General features: G+C 40.0%; 1 protein-coding gene across 1 annotated transcript in view; it reads right to left on the bottom strand.

Annotated features, from left to right (window-relative positions):
* TRHDE (thyrotropin releasing hormone degrading enzyme) overlaps positions 1–15,512 on the bottom strand; it is a 388,442-nt gene that overhangs the window by 90,880 nt on the left and 282,050 nt on the right. The window contains exon 8 of the mRNA XM_047067262.1: positions 280–345. Within this exon, the coding sequence (XP_046923218.1) occupies positions 280–345 (66 nt within the window). The remainder of the gene's footprint in view (positions 1–279; positions 346–15,512) is intronic.

Here is a 15,512-nt window from a genome sequence, read left to right as displayed (position 1 = left end):
ATAAGGGCCTGACACCATATTAATGTTGTATTTCAGAAGTACTGTCTTGCTGGAAAGTAGGCAAGGTACTTTTTACTACCATTTATGGTTTAAGTAATTTTAAATCCCATTATTTTTATAATATAATGTATCAAAATTAAAATGATAAAGCAATATGGGGAAAATGGAAATATAAAAAGTAAAAACAACTGTCAGTGCCAATAAAAATTATGAATGGTTTATAAACTCAATTCAAATATTCAAGAAGAGGTTTTGGTATTTGAGCTTCCCATACTTTACCTCTGATAGTGTATTCCAGAGATCATTTCTGGCTGCATTGCCATACTTATGAATGGTTAAATAATCCTACAAAGAATATAAAATTGTAATTACAATTCGAAGGCTGAGCAATTTCCCGCAAACACACTTATTTCTCAATTCAATTAACCATTTCTATTTGTTAGAATTGCATTAGTACAAAGGCAAAGAGAAAGGCATGGGAAATGATGAAGAATCCCATTTTAAAATATCCCAAAGAGATTTAACTATAACATATCTCTTGATCAAGTCACCAAACAATACTGCCATCTTAAAAATTATCTTCATAGCCGTAATCACTTCTTATGGATTCCCAGGGTCAAAGGCCTTTCTCTAATCTACCAAATAAACCTCAGGCAATTTTAAAGAAACTATCTCTGCATTGAAATATTTAGAAGACACTTCCCCATCAGGACTTCCTGTTGAAATGTTGGGGGGGGGGGGAAAAGGAACTGTCTTATGGAAAAGAAAAAATAACAGCAGAAGCCTGACTGATATACGCTGATGTGAAGACAAGTTGCTTTGCTGAAAGAGTGAGTGATGACCGTCTCCAAAACACGTCCAGCTCCCTAGTCTCTCTGCAAAGGGCAGGCTGTCTCATACAAAAAATGATACACACTTATTTCCATGAGTTTAAAACATATATTAATATTTAATAAGAAATAGTCAATCCTACACTTAATATTTTTGAGCGTAGGACTTCTCATTTCCCAGTTTCCATCATTAGTAGTTAAATCTACACATTTTCTATCTACTTCATGCCTGTTCCCTTCTACGAAGCATGGTTTATGTCACTCTGAATACGTTATTTAGTTATGACTAACTGGCGTTATTCTTTTCCTGAATCCAAAGCAGCAAAAATGAATAGAAAATAGTATTTTATATTATAAAACAGAGGGGCCCTGCCATTAGAAATTCCATCATCTCTACAACATGTAGGTAGTAGACAAAATCCTAATTTACATCACAGTACTGAAAATGAGAAAAAAGAACTTGCTGACTCTTTTCAGTATTTTACATAGAGTGGAATACTTTGGGGATAATTAAACTTGGGGAAGAAATTTTTCTGAAATACAAATTGTAGCACCTGTGACAGATTCAGCTTTGTTGGCAACTCACAGCACAGCAAATGGCAACTCCCACTTAATCAGACTCTAAAGATGCAGTGCCCAACACGAACTTAGCAACCACAAATCCATCACCGTCATCAGGTGTTATGAATAACTTTATTGAAAAAAATGCAACCCTGAATAACCAATCTGAATTCCACTTTGGCTTTGAATATGCCATATGAGTCATTTTCCATTAGAACTCAGGGACCAGGATTTAAATAAGTTATTTGAGATTTAACTGTCACAATTATCTTTTATGCTTTTTTAGTACTTAAATGAATAAATTTTGGAACAATGGGAATTACAAAACATAAATTTGAGTTTTATTTTAGTGATGCAATAATAAAATGTATCAAAATAGACCTATTTATTTCTTGGATTTGGCTTATGGATAGTGTTGTTAGGATAATCCCAAAGAGGAAACAAAGGAATACTCCATTGATCTCGAAAGGTCTAATACATAACTACAAGAATCTCTTCACAGACAGACCAACTGTTCATATTATGAGTTGACCTTGACCCAATAGTGATCCTCAACTCAAGTTCTTGGTTCCCTCCCCAATTCAGAATAAAGCTCAAATTTACATTTCAAGCAGGCTAAAATGGCAATTATCCAGGCTTAGGAAGCAGCTCTGACTTGCTTGCCTCAGAATTCAGGGCAGAAAGCGTCTTCTTGGATTCTCGGCAGTTCGAATCTTCAGGTGTTACTGGAATTCTACATATGTCAACTCTTTTTTCCAAAAAATAGAAAACCCCAAGTGTTTTCCTTAGTTGTTTTAACCTTCCTCTTGCATGAAAATAGTCATATTTTAAATTAAGGAAATTTTGTTTTGTCCTTGTCAAATTACAAAGAAAATTACAGAATCGTAAATGTGGTTGTTGTTTTTGTTTTGTTCTTGGTTTTTTTTGATGATCAATCATTTCTTTATCAATTCATTCCACAAAACATAAGGTGTACTTCTCAAGTGCTGGTAGCTTTCATGTGCTGGGGAAACAGTGGTGGAGAAAAGGTTACTGAATACAATGGCAGATACTCAGATGTGATTTGGGGAAGACAGTTTCTGTGACTGAAACTGTAGGAGTCTTGGTACAAAAACTACCTGACAAGATGAATTCAAACATTTGGTATGCAATTAAATAAGAAGATTTTAAGTTCCTTTCAAATCTACAAGTTGATGAACATGAAGATGGCTGGAGTTACAAATATGAAATGGAAATTGATGTTTATAGGTATGTGTATGAAAGTCAATCTGCAATAGGCTTGACATTATGATACAAAGTAGGAAAGGGTTTTAATATTAACTGTGAAAGGAATTGAGGGTTCTCAGAAATAGTAGAGTTGTTGAAAAGAACAAAGATAACTGCTAGAATACGCTTAGGGGACAAAACTGATTAAAAGTTAAAAGCCCATTTAGCAAAAGTATATTGTGACACATAAAGCGCAAGAATGGAAGTCTGACTATCTTTGTTCAAGTCCACACCCCAACACTCCCTAGCTACATGATTTGGCAAGTTGCTTAACTTCTCTGTGCCTATCTTCACACCTATAAAATGGGGATAATAAAAGTCCTTGTTTCATAGGGTTATTCTGGGAATAAATGTTTTAATATCTGTACAGAATTAGAAAAGAGTGTCTAGAATGCAGTTAAGTATTCAGTAGAAATAAGCTGCCATAATCTTTGTAATCATTTCAGCCTACTGGCTGGAAACAGAGTAACTGAAGGAAAAGTATCACTGACAGTAATAACCAAAGAACAGAGCAATGAAAACAATAATATTTGCCTCCTTTTTATAGTGCTGTGTGAATTGCTTTATATTTTATCTCATTCAATCCCATGACATTTATGGGGTAAATATCATCTTCATCATCTAATAAATCAGAACAGTGGAACTCAGAGACTCCAGCCCATGTCCAAACCCCATACCTGTGCACACAACTGCTGACCCAATCCAATATCTGCTAGATGCTCCACAGATGACTAAGAGCTTCTCAAAGCTGAACTCACTGTCCTCCCCCATATCAGCTCCTTTTGGCAGCCCTTCTCCAGTGACGACCCTTCTATCCATCTGAACCAAGTAATCTTTTTGGATGCCTCTCTCTCCCTTTCCACCACATTCAAGTGACGATCCACGTCCCCACTATTCCCTCAAGGTTCCCCCTTCCTTCCTCCTATTTGACAGCCTCTCTGGACGACTAGCACTGCCACCGTTCCTGCTCTGTTCCCTTCATATCACATCTCTGCCATGCAGCCAGAATAGCTTTCACCAAATGCATACATGGAACCCTGCTACATTCAGAATATAGTCCAAACACCCTAATGGGACTTAAAAATGTCCCTCGTGGTCTGGTCTCTCTGTACTTCTGAAATCCCACCTGTTACTTTGTTGCTCTCTGCCTCAACTTAGCTACTTCCTGCTTTCTGCAGATGCCTATTCATACTCTCTCCCTTTTCTAGGTCATTGCACAAGCCCTTTGCTATGTATGCTTTCTCTTTCGCCTACATCAAGTCAGCTCAATCTCTGGGACTCAGGCTTGATCCATTTTTCTCAGGAATCCTTTCTTGCCTATTCCCACCCCTTCCTAATTCTGAGTTAAGTACCCCTCTTACATTCTCACCCGTTGTACCATATAAGAACATCTATCACACTGTGTTCTAATTGCTTGTTCATTAGTATGACTGCTCATGTACTCTGTAAACTCCATGAGAGTAAGGCCCCTGTTATTCCTGTCTACCACTGCTTAGCCAGCATCTATGTGCCCAGTTGGGGACCCAGCAAATGCTGACTATATTTGTGTGGTTCCTGACTTTCCTTATTCAATATGCCTCCCTGTGAACAACTGACAGTACTGTAAAGAGACATTTCTTATATCCATCAGGTTCCTCCAAAATGTCATATTTAAACACTAACATAGAACATAAGTTATTATTTCAGTGCATATTTGTCAGATATATAACTCGCATTGATAGATGCAATTGCATATGATGTCATCAAAAGACTGAACTATTGGGTATGAGACCATCTTTATTTTACTTTTTTTGCTAACAAGTGACATGATCCACAATCTGTCATGCACAAAAGCCAGCGGGACTAATAAGTAAATAGGGAGAAAAGGAAAAGGTGAGCTGAGGAAGGAAATCACTATTATCTTTTAATATGTTTACATGGAATAATTGTGCACTCCTAGTAATGAGCCCTTTAGCACATGGAAACAGAGGACAAACTGCACAAAGGATTTATTCCTTAGGACACAGAAAGACAGTTTATTAAAAACCAAAGATATATGGACCGGTTTATATATGTTTAGCTGCAAATTACAAAAAAAAAAAAAATCCACCCTAGAATGACCTTTTTAATGACAAGATTTATTCTTTCCTATTATAAGAGAAGGTACCACAGCTGCAGCTCTTTTCCTCCAGAAATTGTTTGGCCCCACCTTTACCTGTGTTTTGCCTTCATCCTCAATTTTGCGGTTAGATTGTACAAGTAATCCCAACCATCACATTCAGACATGACATTGCACAGAGGAAACAGAATTTCTTCCTGAGAATCTCTTTTTAAGAATCAGGAAAACTTCTTGGGATGCCTGACTGGCTCAGTCGCTTAAGCATCTGACTTCATTTCAGCTCAGGTCACGATCTCACGATTTGTGAGTTTGAGCCCCGCGTCGAATCCCTGCTTGGGATATTCTTTCTCTCTCTCTCTCTCTCTCTCTCTCTCTCTATCTCTCCCTCCCCAGATCTCTCTCTCTCTCTCTCTCTCAAAATAAACAAAACCTTAAAAAATAAAATAAATAAAAATAATAATGAAAGCTTCCTCTCCGTTCCTTCATCAAACTCTCTGTGATTCCCATTTGTCAGAATCACATTCTGTGCTCTAGTGGAAATGTGTTAATGCAGCGTTAGGGGGTATTGCTCTGGGACTGCACAAGGCAGGACCCAGTCCTGTGTTTTCTCCAATGAGATAAGAGAGGCAAGTCTGGGCCTCAGTGACACTGGGAAGTAGGAGCCCTTGTTCTTGTAAGACTAGTCTGGGAAATGCCAGGTAAATTCAGGCATTGATTTTTCTGACTATGTGACAAGAGGGTTGAAGCAAGAGTTTGAAATACTGTTCCTTTCTATTAAGAATAATTGTACCTCAAAAATTTGTAGTGGGCATTTGTCATTCTTTGGGCTTTCCAGCATTTAAACACCACGTTTATATAGGGGCAATAACTCACCATGGAATCCTGCAGGAAGGTGAGGGCTCCACCTCCTACTGGCAGTGGAAGGGACAAAATAGTAAATACTCCCTTCCCCATGCTCCCTGGCAGCTAAAGGATGCACGTGTGCCCTGGCCTCAGGCGAGTAGATACTTCATCCCAGGACTGTGAATCCTGCAGGACCAATGCAAAGAAGCAGGAACAGTTGAAAGATGATCCCCTGGGATGGTGACACTGAGGGTCCAGAGGCAGCCATGCTAATGGTAGCAGCTGAACCAGCCATTCCCCTGGCAGGACCTTGGCGAGGTTTCTTAATTTGAGTCCCCTTTAGTTCCTACCACACATTTTGTAAGCCTGACACTCCAGCCTTCCCAATGATTCCAAGGGCTACCCCACACCCTTCCAATAAATTCCTTTTTGCCTAACTTAGCCAGAGTTTGTCTCTGTGGCTTCAAACCCCAAACCCTGACTGATACAACACTAATGGGGGATATAATCAAAACAAATCCAAATATCTTAAATTTTCCTGGCAACCTCAGAAAGAAAAGTGGAAACTCTCTCATCCAACTTAGGCAAAATGGAAAGCAAAGAACACCTGGTTTTATTGAATAAATCTTCTAGGCTTTCACTGTGTTATAAACAGTAGGTATGAAGGGAAGGAGGTAGATACTTAGGTTAAAAAAGAAAAAAAAGAGGCAGATGAAAAGATTGGAGAAAAAGTATACAAGTTCCACAGACAAAAGTTCACAAGGGAGTAAGAACAACAAAAAATAAAACTAAGCTAAACCATTGTCTTAAAGCTTCTAGAGTAGGAGCTTTTAACCTGAAAACCTAAACCACAAAAATTAAATATTTGTAAGTCTGTGCATTATTAGAGTAGGGTGATTTCAAAGGGAGCCATGGGCAATAAGAAAGCAGATTAGGGGCGCCTGGGTGGCTTAGTCGGTTAAGCGTCTGACTTCCGCTCTGGTCATGATCTCACAGCTCGTGAGTTCGAGCCCCGTGTCATTTTCTGTGCTGACAGCGCAGAGCCTGGAGCCTGCTTCAGATTCTGTATCTCCCTCTCTCTCTGCCCCTCCTCCACCTGTGCTCTGTCTCTCTGTCTCTGTCTCCATCTGTCTCTCTCTCTCAAAAATAAATAAACATTAGAAGAAAGAGAAAGAAAGAAAGAAAGAAAGAAAGAAAGAAAGAAAGAAAGAAAGGAAAGGAAGGAAGAAAGGAGATTAAAAGCTTCCAGATCATAGCAATGTCATACAAGGATTGGATAAAACCCATTTGAAGCCTGGGCCATGCACTTCAGAGGATGTTTCTACATTCCCTGACCTTGAGAAACAGTAGCAAAGACACCAAACCAGGGACAGATGACCAACTAACACACAAGAAAGCTAGACTACAGATCAAAATATTATTTTGGTTCATAACTGAAAACTGGCTGGAGATTGTGATATTAAGTAAAAATGAGTAGCAAAGCACTGGAAAAGCATTATATGCAAAATAAAAGAATGTTTACATTTTATTCTAGTAGATAAGAACCAAGGATGAAAAGATATGAATAATTATTAAACCTTTATTATTAAATTATAACAAGTTTCTAAGAAGGAAACCCAGGAAAAAAGGAACCACCACAAACTTTTCAAGGTACAGGAGTATCTGGCCATCAGACACAGGAAAAAACAAGAGGTATTTAGGAAAGAAAGTTATTTGAACAGATAGAACAAAATGCCTGAAAATAACTTATATCACTGTTTACATGCCATTTTGATTTTGATTTGTTTAATGTGTGTTTCACCTAGATTTACTTTTTAGAAGTTACTTACTTAGATATAGGAGTATTCATATATTTTTCTAGGAAGAAAAAGGCAATTTACATTATTTTAAAAATCCATATGATATATAATATGTAATATATAATATAATATATAATATAATATAATGTAATAATATAATATAATAATAATCCATATAATTATGTAAAAGCAGTATATTTTTTTAAAGAATTGCAGAATGTACCAGAAAATCAGAAAATTTTAAATCAAAACAACTTGCTAGCACATAAAAGACTTGTTTGTTTGTTTGTCTTCAATTATAGACAATGGCATATTCTCACCTCAGTTTTCTTTTCACAGATCTCTTATTTAGTAATTACATATCATGCCATCAATGCCTCCACATGCAAGAGCATCACCAGAGGTGTAATATTGCCATTGCTGAATTTGTACATTCCGGAACAAGCTGACAGGGTCCTACACCTGTTAGTGAAATAATGTGGATGTAAGTCTATAGGGGTGTGCTGGGGTACTGAAAAATATCCCCACCTCTCACTTCTGCTGCTAGCTTGAAATATTATTGAGACACAAAATGAATCTATTGGTAAAACTGAAGTTTGTGAATTGCTTTTCCTGAATGCCCTGGTAAAGGACTTTGACCACAACAAGCTCACAAAATAAACTATTTTCTTACTGGTAAAAATACACTGCCTTTTGTAAATCAAGATGCTCACGGACTATAGGGTTCATACATGGAGTTCCTCACTTCCACTCCTTTACTCATTCAGACCTAGTGCTGGTGACTAGTTGAGAAAAAAAATGCAACTCAATTGATAAAGAAGTGTGTGTGTATTTAGAAAACTAAATAGGAATTCAGGCTGATCCTTATCAGTCATGTGATCTTGAGTAAGGTATCTATTTTCTCTAAACTTTAATTTCTTCGACTGGAAAGGGTAGATAATATAATACTTGAGAAGACTGTGCACAGAAAATGACATAAAACAAGTAAAGCTCTTAGAAAAAATGCCTGCCACATAAGAACCCAAGAAATGTTAGCTATTTTAAGACCAAGCTCAAGGGGTGGAGGTGGGAGGTACCTAGAGTCAACATCTTCAGCCTCACCTCCAGAAGTCAAAATGTCCTAGTGACTCAAGGGAGGGAAATTATATGGACAACCTGGAAGGAAGGTAGTGCTTAAAGGGATTTTTTTTTAATTTTATTTATTTATTTTGAGAAAGACAGAGAAAGGGTTAGCAGGGGAGGGGCAGAGAGAGAGAGAGAGAGAGAGAGAGAGAGAATCCCAAGCAGGCTCCACACCACCAGCGCAGAGTCTGATGCGGGGCTCAAACCCACAAAACCATGAGGTCATGACCTGAGCCAAAATCAAATGTCAGATGTTTAACCAACTGAGCCATCCAGCTACCCTAAGGGATTTTTTTTGTTTTTTTGTTTTTTTTTTTATATGAAGTTTATTGACAAATTGGTTTCCATACAACACCCAGTGCTCATCCCAAAAGGTGCCCTCCTCAATACCCATCACCCACCCGCCCCTCCCTCCCACCCCCCATCAACCCTCAGTTTGTTCTCAGTTTTTAACAGTCTCTTATGCTTTGGCTCTCTCCCACTCTAACGTCCTTTTTTTTTTTTTTTTTTTTCTTCCCCTCCCCCATGGGTTCCTGTTAAGTTTCTCAGGATCCACATAAGAGTGAAACCATATGGTATCTGTCTTTCTCTGTATGGCTTATTTCACTTAGCATCACACTCTCCAGTTCCATCCACGTTGCTACAAAAGGCCATATTTCATTTTTTCTCATTGCCACGTAGTATTCCATTGTGTATATAAACCACAATTTCTTTATCCATTCATCAGTTGATGGACATTTAGGCTCTTTCCATAATTTGGCTATTGTTGAGAGTGCTGCTATGAACATTGGGGTACAAGTGCCCCTATGCATCAGTACTCCTGTATCCCTTGGGTAGATTCCTAGCAGTGCTATTGCTGGGTCATAGGGTAGGTCTATTTTTAATTTTCTGAGGAACCTCCACACTGCTTTCCAGAGCGGCTGCACCAATTTGCATTCCCACCAACAGTGCAAGAGGGTTCCCGTTTCTCCACATCCTCTCCAGCATCTATAGTCTCCTGATTTGTTCATTTTGGCCACTCTGACTGGCGTGAGGTGATACCTGAGTGTGGTTTTGATTTGTATTTCCCTGATAAGGAGCGACGCTGAACATCTTTTCATGTGCCTGTTGGCCATCTGGGTGTCTTCTTTAGAGAAGTGTCTATTCATGTTTTCTGCCCATTTCTTCACTGGGTTATTTGTTTTTCACGTGTGGAGTTTGGTGAGCTCTTTATAGATTTTAGATACTAGCCCTTTGTCCGATATGTCATTTGCAAATATCTTTTCCCATTCCGTTGGTTGCCTTTTAGTTTTGTTGGTTGTTTCCTTTGCTGTGCAGAAGCTTTTTATCTTCATAAGGTCCCAGTAATTCACTTTTGCTTTTAATTCCCTTGCCTTTGGGGATGTGTCGAGTAAGAGATTGCTACGGCTGAGGTCAGAGAGGTCTTTTCCTGCTTTCTCCTCTAAGGTTCTGATGGTTTCCTGTCTCACATTTAGGTCCTTTATCCATTTTGAGTTTATTTTTGTAAATGGTGTGAGAAAGTGGTCTAGTTTCAACCTTCTGCATGTTGCTGTCCAGTTCTCCCAGCACCATTTGTTAAAGAGGCTGTCTTTTTTCCATTGGATGTTCTTTCCTGCTTTGTCAAAGATGAGTTGGCCATATGTTTGTGGGTCTAGTTCTGGGGTTTCTATTCTATTCCATTGGTCTGTGTGTCTGTTTTTGTGCCAATACCATGCTGTCTTGATGATGACAGCTTTGTAGTAGAGGCTGAAGTCTGGGATTGTGATGCCTCCTGCTTTGGTCTTCTTCTTCAAAATTCCTTTGGCTATTCGGGGCCTTTTGTGGTTCCATATGAATTTTAGGATTGCTTGTTCTAGTTTCGAGAAGAATGCTGGTGCAATTTTGATTGGGATTGCATTGAATGTGTAGATAGCTTTGGGTAGTATTGACATTTTGACAATATTTATTTTTCCAATCCATGAGCAGGGAATGTCTTTCCATTTCTTTAAATCTTCTTCAATTACCTTCATAAGCTTTCTATAGTTTTCAGCATACAGATCCTTTACATCTTTGGTTAGATTTATTCCTAGGTATTTTATGCTTCTTGGTGCAATTGTGAATGGGATCAGTTTCTTTATTTGTCTTTCTGTTGCTTCATTGTTAGTGTATAAGAATGCAACTGATTTCTGTCCATTGATTTTGTATCCTGCAACTTTGCTGAATTCATGTATCAGTTCTAGCAGACTTTTGGTGGAGTCTATCGGATTTTCCATGTATAATATCATGTCATCTGCAAAAAGCGAAAGCTTGACTTCATCTTTGCCAATTTGGATGCCTTTGATTTCCTTTTGTTGTCTGATTGCTGATGCTAGCACTTCCAGCACTATGTTAAACAACAACGGTGAGAGTGGGCATCCCTGTCGTGTTCCTGATCTCAGGGAAAAAGCTCTCAGTTTTTCCCCGTTGAGGATGATGTTAGCTGTGGGCTTTTCATAAATGGCTTTTATGATCTTTAAGTATGTTCCTTGTATCCCGACTTTCTCAAGGGTTTTTATTAAGAAAGGGTGCTGGATTTTGTCAAAGGCCTTTTCTGCATCGATTGACAGGATCATATGGTTCTTCTCTTTTTTTTTGTTAATGTGATGTATCACGTTGATTGATTTGCGAATGTTGAACCAGCCCTGCATCCCAGGAATGAATCCCACTTGATCATGGTGAATAATTCTTTTTATATGCTGTTGAATTCGATTTGCTAATATCTTATTGAGAATTTTGGCATCCATATTCATCAGGGATATTGGCCTGTAGTTCTCTTTTTTTACTGGGTCTCTGTCTGGTTTAGGAATCAAAGTAATACTGGCTTCATAGAATGAGTCTGGAAGTTTTCCTTCCCTTTCTATTTCTTGGAATAGCTTGAGAAGGATAGGTATTATCTCTGCTTTAAACGTCTGGTAGAACTCCCCTGGGAAGCCATCTGGTCCTGGACTCTTATTTGTTGGGAGATTTTTGATAACCGATTCAATTTCTTCGCTGGTTATGGGTCTGTTCAAGCTTTCTATTTCCTCCTGATTGAGTTTTGGAAGAGTGTGGGTGTTCAGGAATTTGTCCATTTCTTCCAGGTTGTCCAATTTGTTGGCATATAATTTTTCATAGTATTCCCTGATAATTGTTTGTATCTCTGAGGGATTGGTTGTAATAATTCCATTTTCATTCATGATTTTATCTATTTGGGTCATCTCCCTTTTCTTTTTGAGAAGCCTGGCTAGAGGTTTGTCAATTTTGTTGATTTTTTCAAAAAACCAACTCTTGGTTTCGTTGATCTGCTCTACAGTTTTTTTAGATTCTATATTGTTTATTTCTGCTCTGATCTTTATTATTTCTCTTCTTCTGCTGGGTTTAGGCTGCCTTTGCTGTTCTGCTTCTATTTCCTTTAGGTGTGCTGTTAGATTTTGTATTTGGGATTTTTCTTGTTTCTGGAGATAGGCCTGGATTGCAATGTATTTTCCTCTCAGGACTGCCTTCGCTGCGTCCCAAAGCGTTTGGATTGTTGTATTTTCATTTTCGTTTGTTGCCATATATTTTTTGATTTCTTCTCTAATTGCCTGGTTGACCCACTCATTCGTTAGTAGGGTGTTCTTTAACCTCCATGCTTTTGCAGGTTTTCCAGACTTTTTCCTGTGGTTGATTTCAAGCTTCATAGCATTGTGGTCTGAAAGTATGCATGGTATAATTTCAATTCTTGTAAACTTATGAAGGGCTGTTTTGTGACCCAGTATATGATCTATCTTGGAGAATGTTCCATGTGCACTCGAGAAGAAAGTATATTCTGTTGCTTTGGGATGCAGAGTTCTAAATATATCTGTCAAGTCCATCTGATCCAGTGTCTCATTCAGGGCCCTTGTTTCTTTATTGACCGTGTGTCTAGATGATCTATCCATTTCTGTAAGTGGGGTGTTAAAGTCCCCTGCAATTACCACATTCTTATCAATAAGGTTGCTTCTGTTTATGAGTAATTGTTTTATATATTTGGGGGCTCCGGTATTCGGCGCATAGACATTTATAATTGTTAGCTCTTCCTGATGGATAGACCCTGTAACTATTATATAATGTCCTTCTTCATCTCTTGTTACAGCCTTTAATTTAAAGTCTAGTTTGTCTGATATAAGTATGGCTACTCCAGCTTTCTTTTGGCTTCCAGTAGCATGATAAATAGTTCTCCATCCCCTCACTCTGAATCTAAAGGTGTCCTCAGGTCTAAAATGAGTCTCTTGTAGACAGCAAATAGATGGGTCTTGTTTTTTTATCCATTCTGATACCCTATGTCTTTTGGTTGGCGCATTTAATCCATTTACATTCAGTGTTATTATAGAAAGATACGGGTTTAGAGTCATTGTGATGTCTGTATGTTTTATGCTTGTAGTGATGTCTCTGGTACTTTGTCTCACAGGGTCCCCCTTAGGATCTCTTGTAGGGCTGGTTTAGTGGTGACAAATTCCTTCAGTTTTTGTTTGTTTGGGAAGACCTTTATCTCTCCTTCTATTCTAAATGACAGACTTGCTGGATAAAGGATTCTCGGCTGCATATTTTTGCTGTCTAGCACCCTGAAAATCTCGTGCCAATTCTTTCTGGCCTGCCAAGTTTCAAAAGAGAGATCAGTCACGAGTCTTATAGGTCTCCCTTTATATGTGAGGGCACGTTTACCCCTTGCTGCTTTCAGAATTTTCTCTTTATCCTTGTATTTTGCCAGTTTCACTATGATATGTCGTGCAGAAGATCGATTCAAGTTACGTCTGAAGGGAGTTCTCTGTGCCTCTTGGATTTCAATGCCTTTTTCCTTCCCCAGTTCAGGGAAGTTCTCAGCTATAATTTCTTCAAGTACCCCTTCAGCACCTTTCCCTCTCTCTTCCTCCTCTGGGATACCAATTATGCGTATATTATTTCTTTTTAGTGTATCACTTAGTTCTCTAATTTTCCCCTCATACTCCTGGATTTTTTTATCTCTCTTTTTCTCAGCTTCCTCTTTTTCCATAACTTTATCTTCTCGTTCACCTATTCTCTCCTCTGCCTCTTCCATCCGAGCCGTGGTGGTTTGCATTTTGTTTTCCATTTCCTTTAAAGCGTTTTTCAGCTCCTCGTGACTGTTCCTTAGTCCCCTGATGTCTGTAGCAAGAGATTCTCTGCTGTCCTGTATGCTGTTTTCCAGCCCAGCGATTAATTTTATGACTATTATTCTAAATTCACTTTCTGTTATATTATTTAAATCCTTTTTGATCAGCTCATTAGCTGTTGTTATTTCCTGGAGATTCTTCTGAGGGGAATTCTTCCGCTTGGTCATTTTGGATAGTCCCTGGTGTGGTGAGGGCCTGCAGGGCACTTCCCCTGTGCTGTGGTGTATAACTGGAGTTGGTGGGCGGGGCCGCAGTCCGACCTGATGTCTGCCCCCAGCCCACCGCTGGGGCCACAGTCCGACTGGTGTGTGCCTTCTCTTCCCCTCTCCTAGGGGCGGGATTCACTGTGGGGTGGCGTGGCCCGTCTGGGCTACTTGCACACTGCCAGGCTTGTGATGCTGGGGATCTGGCGTATTAGCTGGGGTGGGAAGGCAAGGTGCACGGCGGCAGGGGGGGCAGGCTTAGCTTGCTTCTCCTTAGGTGATCCACTTCCGGAGGGGCCCTGTGGCAGCCGGAGGGAGTCAGATCGCTGCCGGAGGTTTGGCTCCGCAGAAGCACAGAGTTGGGTGTTCGCGCGGAGCGAGCAATTTCCCTGGCCGGAGCCGGTTCCCTTTGGGATTTTGGCTGGGGGATGGGCGGGGGAGATGGCGCTGGTGAGCGCCTTTGTTCCCCGCCAAACTGAGCTCTGTCGTCCGGGGGCTCCGCAGCTCACCCTCCCTTTGTCCTCCAGCCTTCCCGCTTTCGGAGCAGAGCTGTTAACTTATGACCTCCCAGACGCTAAGTCGCGCTTGCTGTCGGAACACAGTCCGTCAGGCCCCTCCGCTTTTGCAAGCCGGACTCGGGGGCTCTGCTTGGCCGGCGAGCCGCCCCTCCGCCCCGGCTCCCTCCCGCCAGTCCGTGGAGCGCGCACCGCCTCGCCGCCCTTCCTACCCTCTTCCGTGGGCCTCTCGTCTGCACTTGGGTCCGGTGACTCTGTTCTGCTAATCCTCTGGCGGTTTTCTGGGTTATTTAGGCAGGTGTAGGTGGAATCTAAGTGATCAGCAGGACGCGCGGTGAGCCCAGCGTCCTCCTACGCCGCCATCTTCCCAGAATCGATTTTTTTTGTTTTAAAGTAAAAGTGCATGCTCGCTTCGGCAGCACATATACTAAAAAGTAAAAGTGCAAGAAAAAAGTTAAGGCCACAGTTTTTTAGGTTTGAGGAAAGCTTAGAAACCTTTCTCCTCCCAGGTCTGGAAAAAGAAAGAGGCCTGGAGGGCTCCTGAGTTGTGCAGTCTAGTGCCCTATTTTTCACCGAGCTCTGCTCAGGTGACAAGCCACTGGTTGCTTGTGACTTGGGGTGGCTCATGAAATAGAAGCACTCATTAGTGCCCCTCGGCACAAAATAGCCATACCTACGTTGGCACTAAAACAGCAAAAACACTAACATTTAGGTGACCACAAAGACAAAGCTTCAACAAGATATATACCAAACATTCAAGCAACAAATGCTATCTCACTTATTTCCCATTTACTGATCAACCCACTCCATGAAAACAGTATGACAGTATATCAGTGTAGAGGAGAACAAAGGGCTCTTCATCATATGCTCTGGACTGAAAAAGTTCCCTGGGATATCCCCATATTAATGGGCATGACATTAGGGTAATTCAACAAGGACAAATTACATTTCCCATATGCTCCGAAGCACGGGGATTTCTTTTATTCAGTGTTCAAATCATATATACTTGTTAAGACTCTTTATCAATGGCAGGTATTTGTCTATCAGATTCTGTTTTTGTTTCCCCAATTATCCAGCTTATATTTCATAGCTCATCTTAATCATTTCATAGCAAATAGCCTCGTCTCC

This window comes from Lynx rufus, unplaced genomic scaffold (genome assembly GCF_022079265.1).
Source record: "Lynx rufus isolate CCGP_SWC_20201006 ecotype Redwood Valley unplaced genomic scaffold, mLynRuf1.p SCAF_7, whole genome shotgun sequence".
Classification (NCBI taxonomy): domain Eukaryota; kingdom Metazoa; phylum Chordata; class Mammalia; order Carnivora; family Felidae; genus Lynx; species Lynx rufus.
Note: the sequence above shows the minus strand (reverse complement) of the source record. Positions and strands in the feature narration are given on the sequence as shown.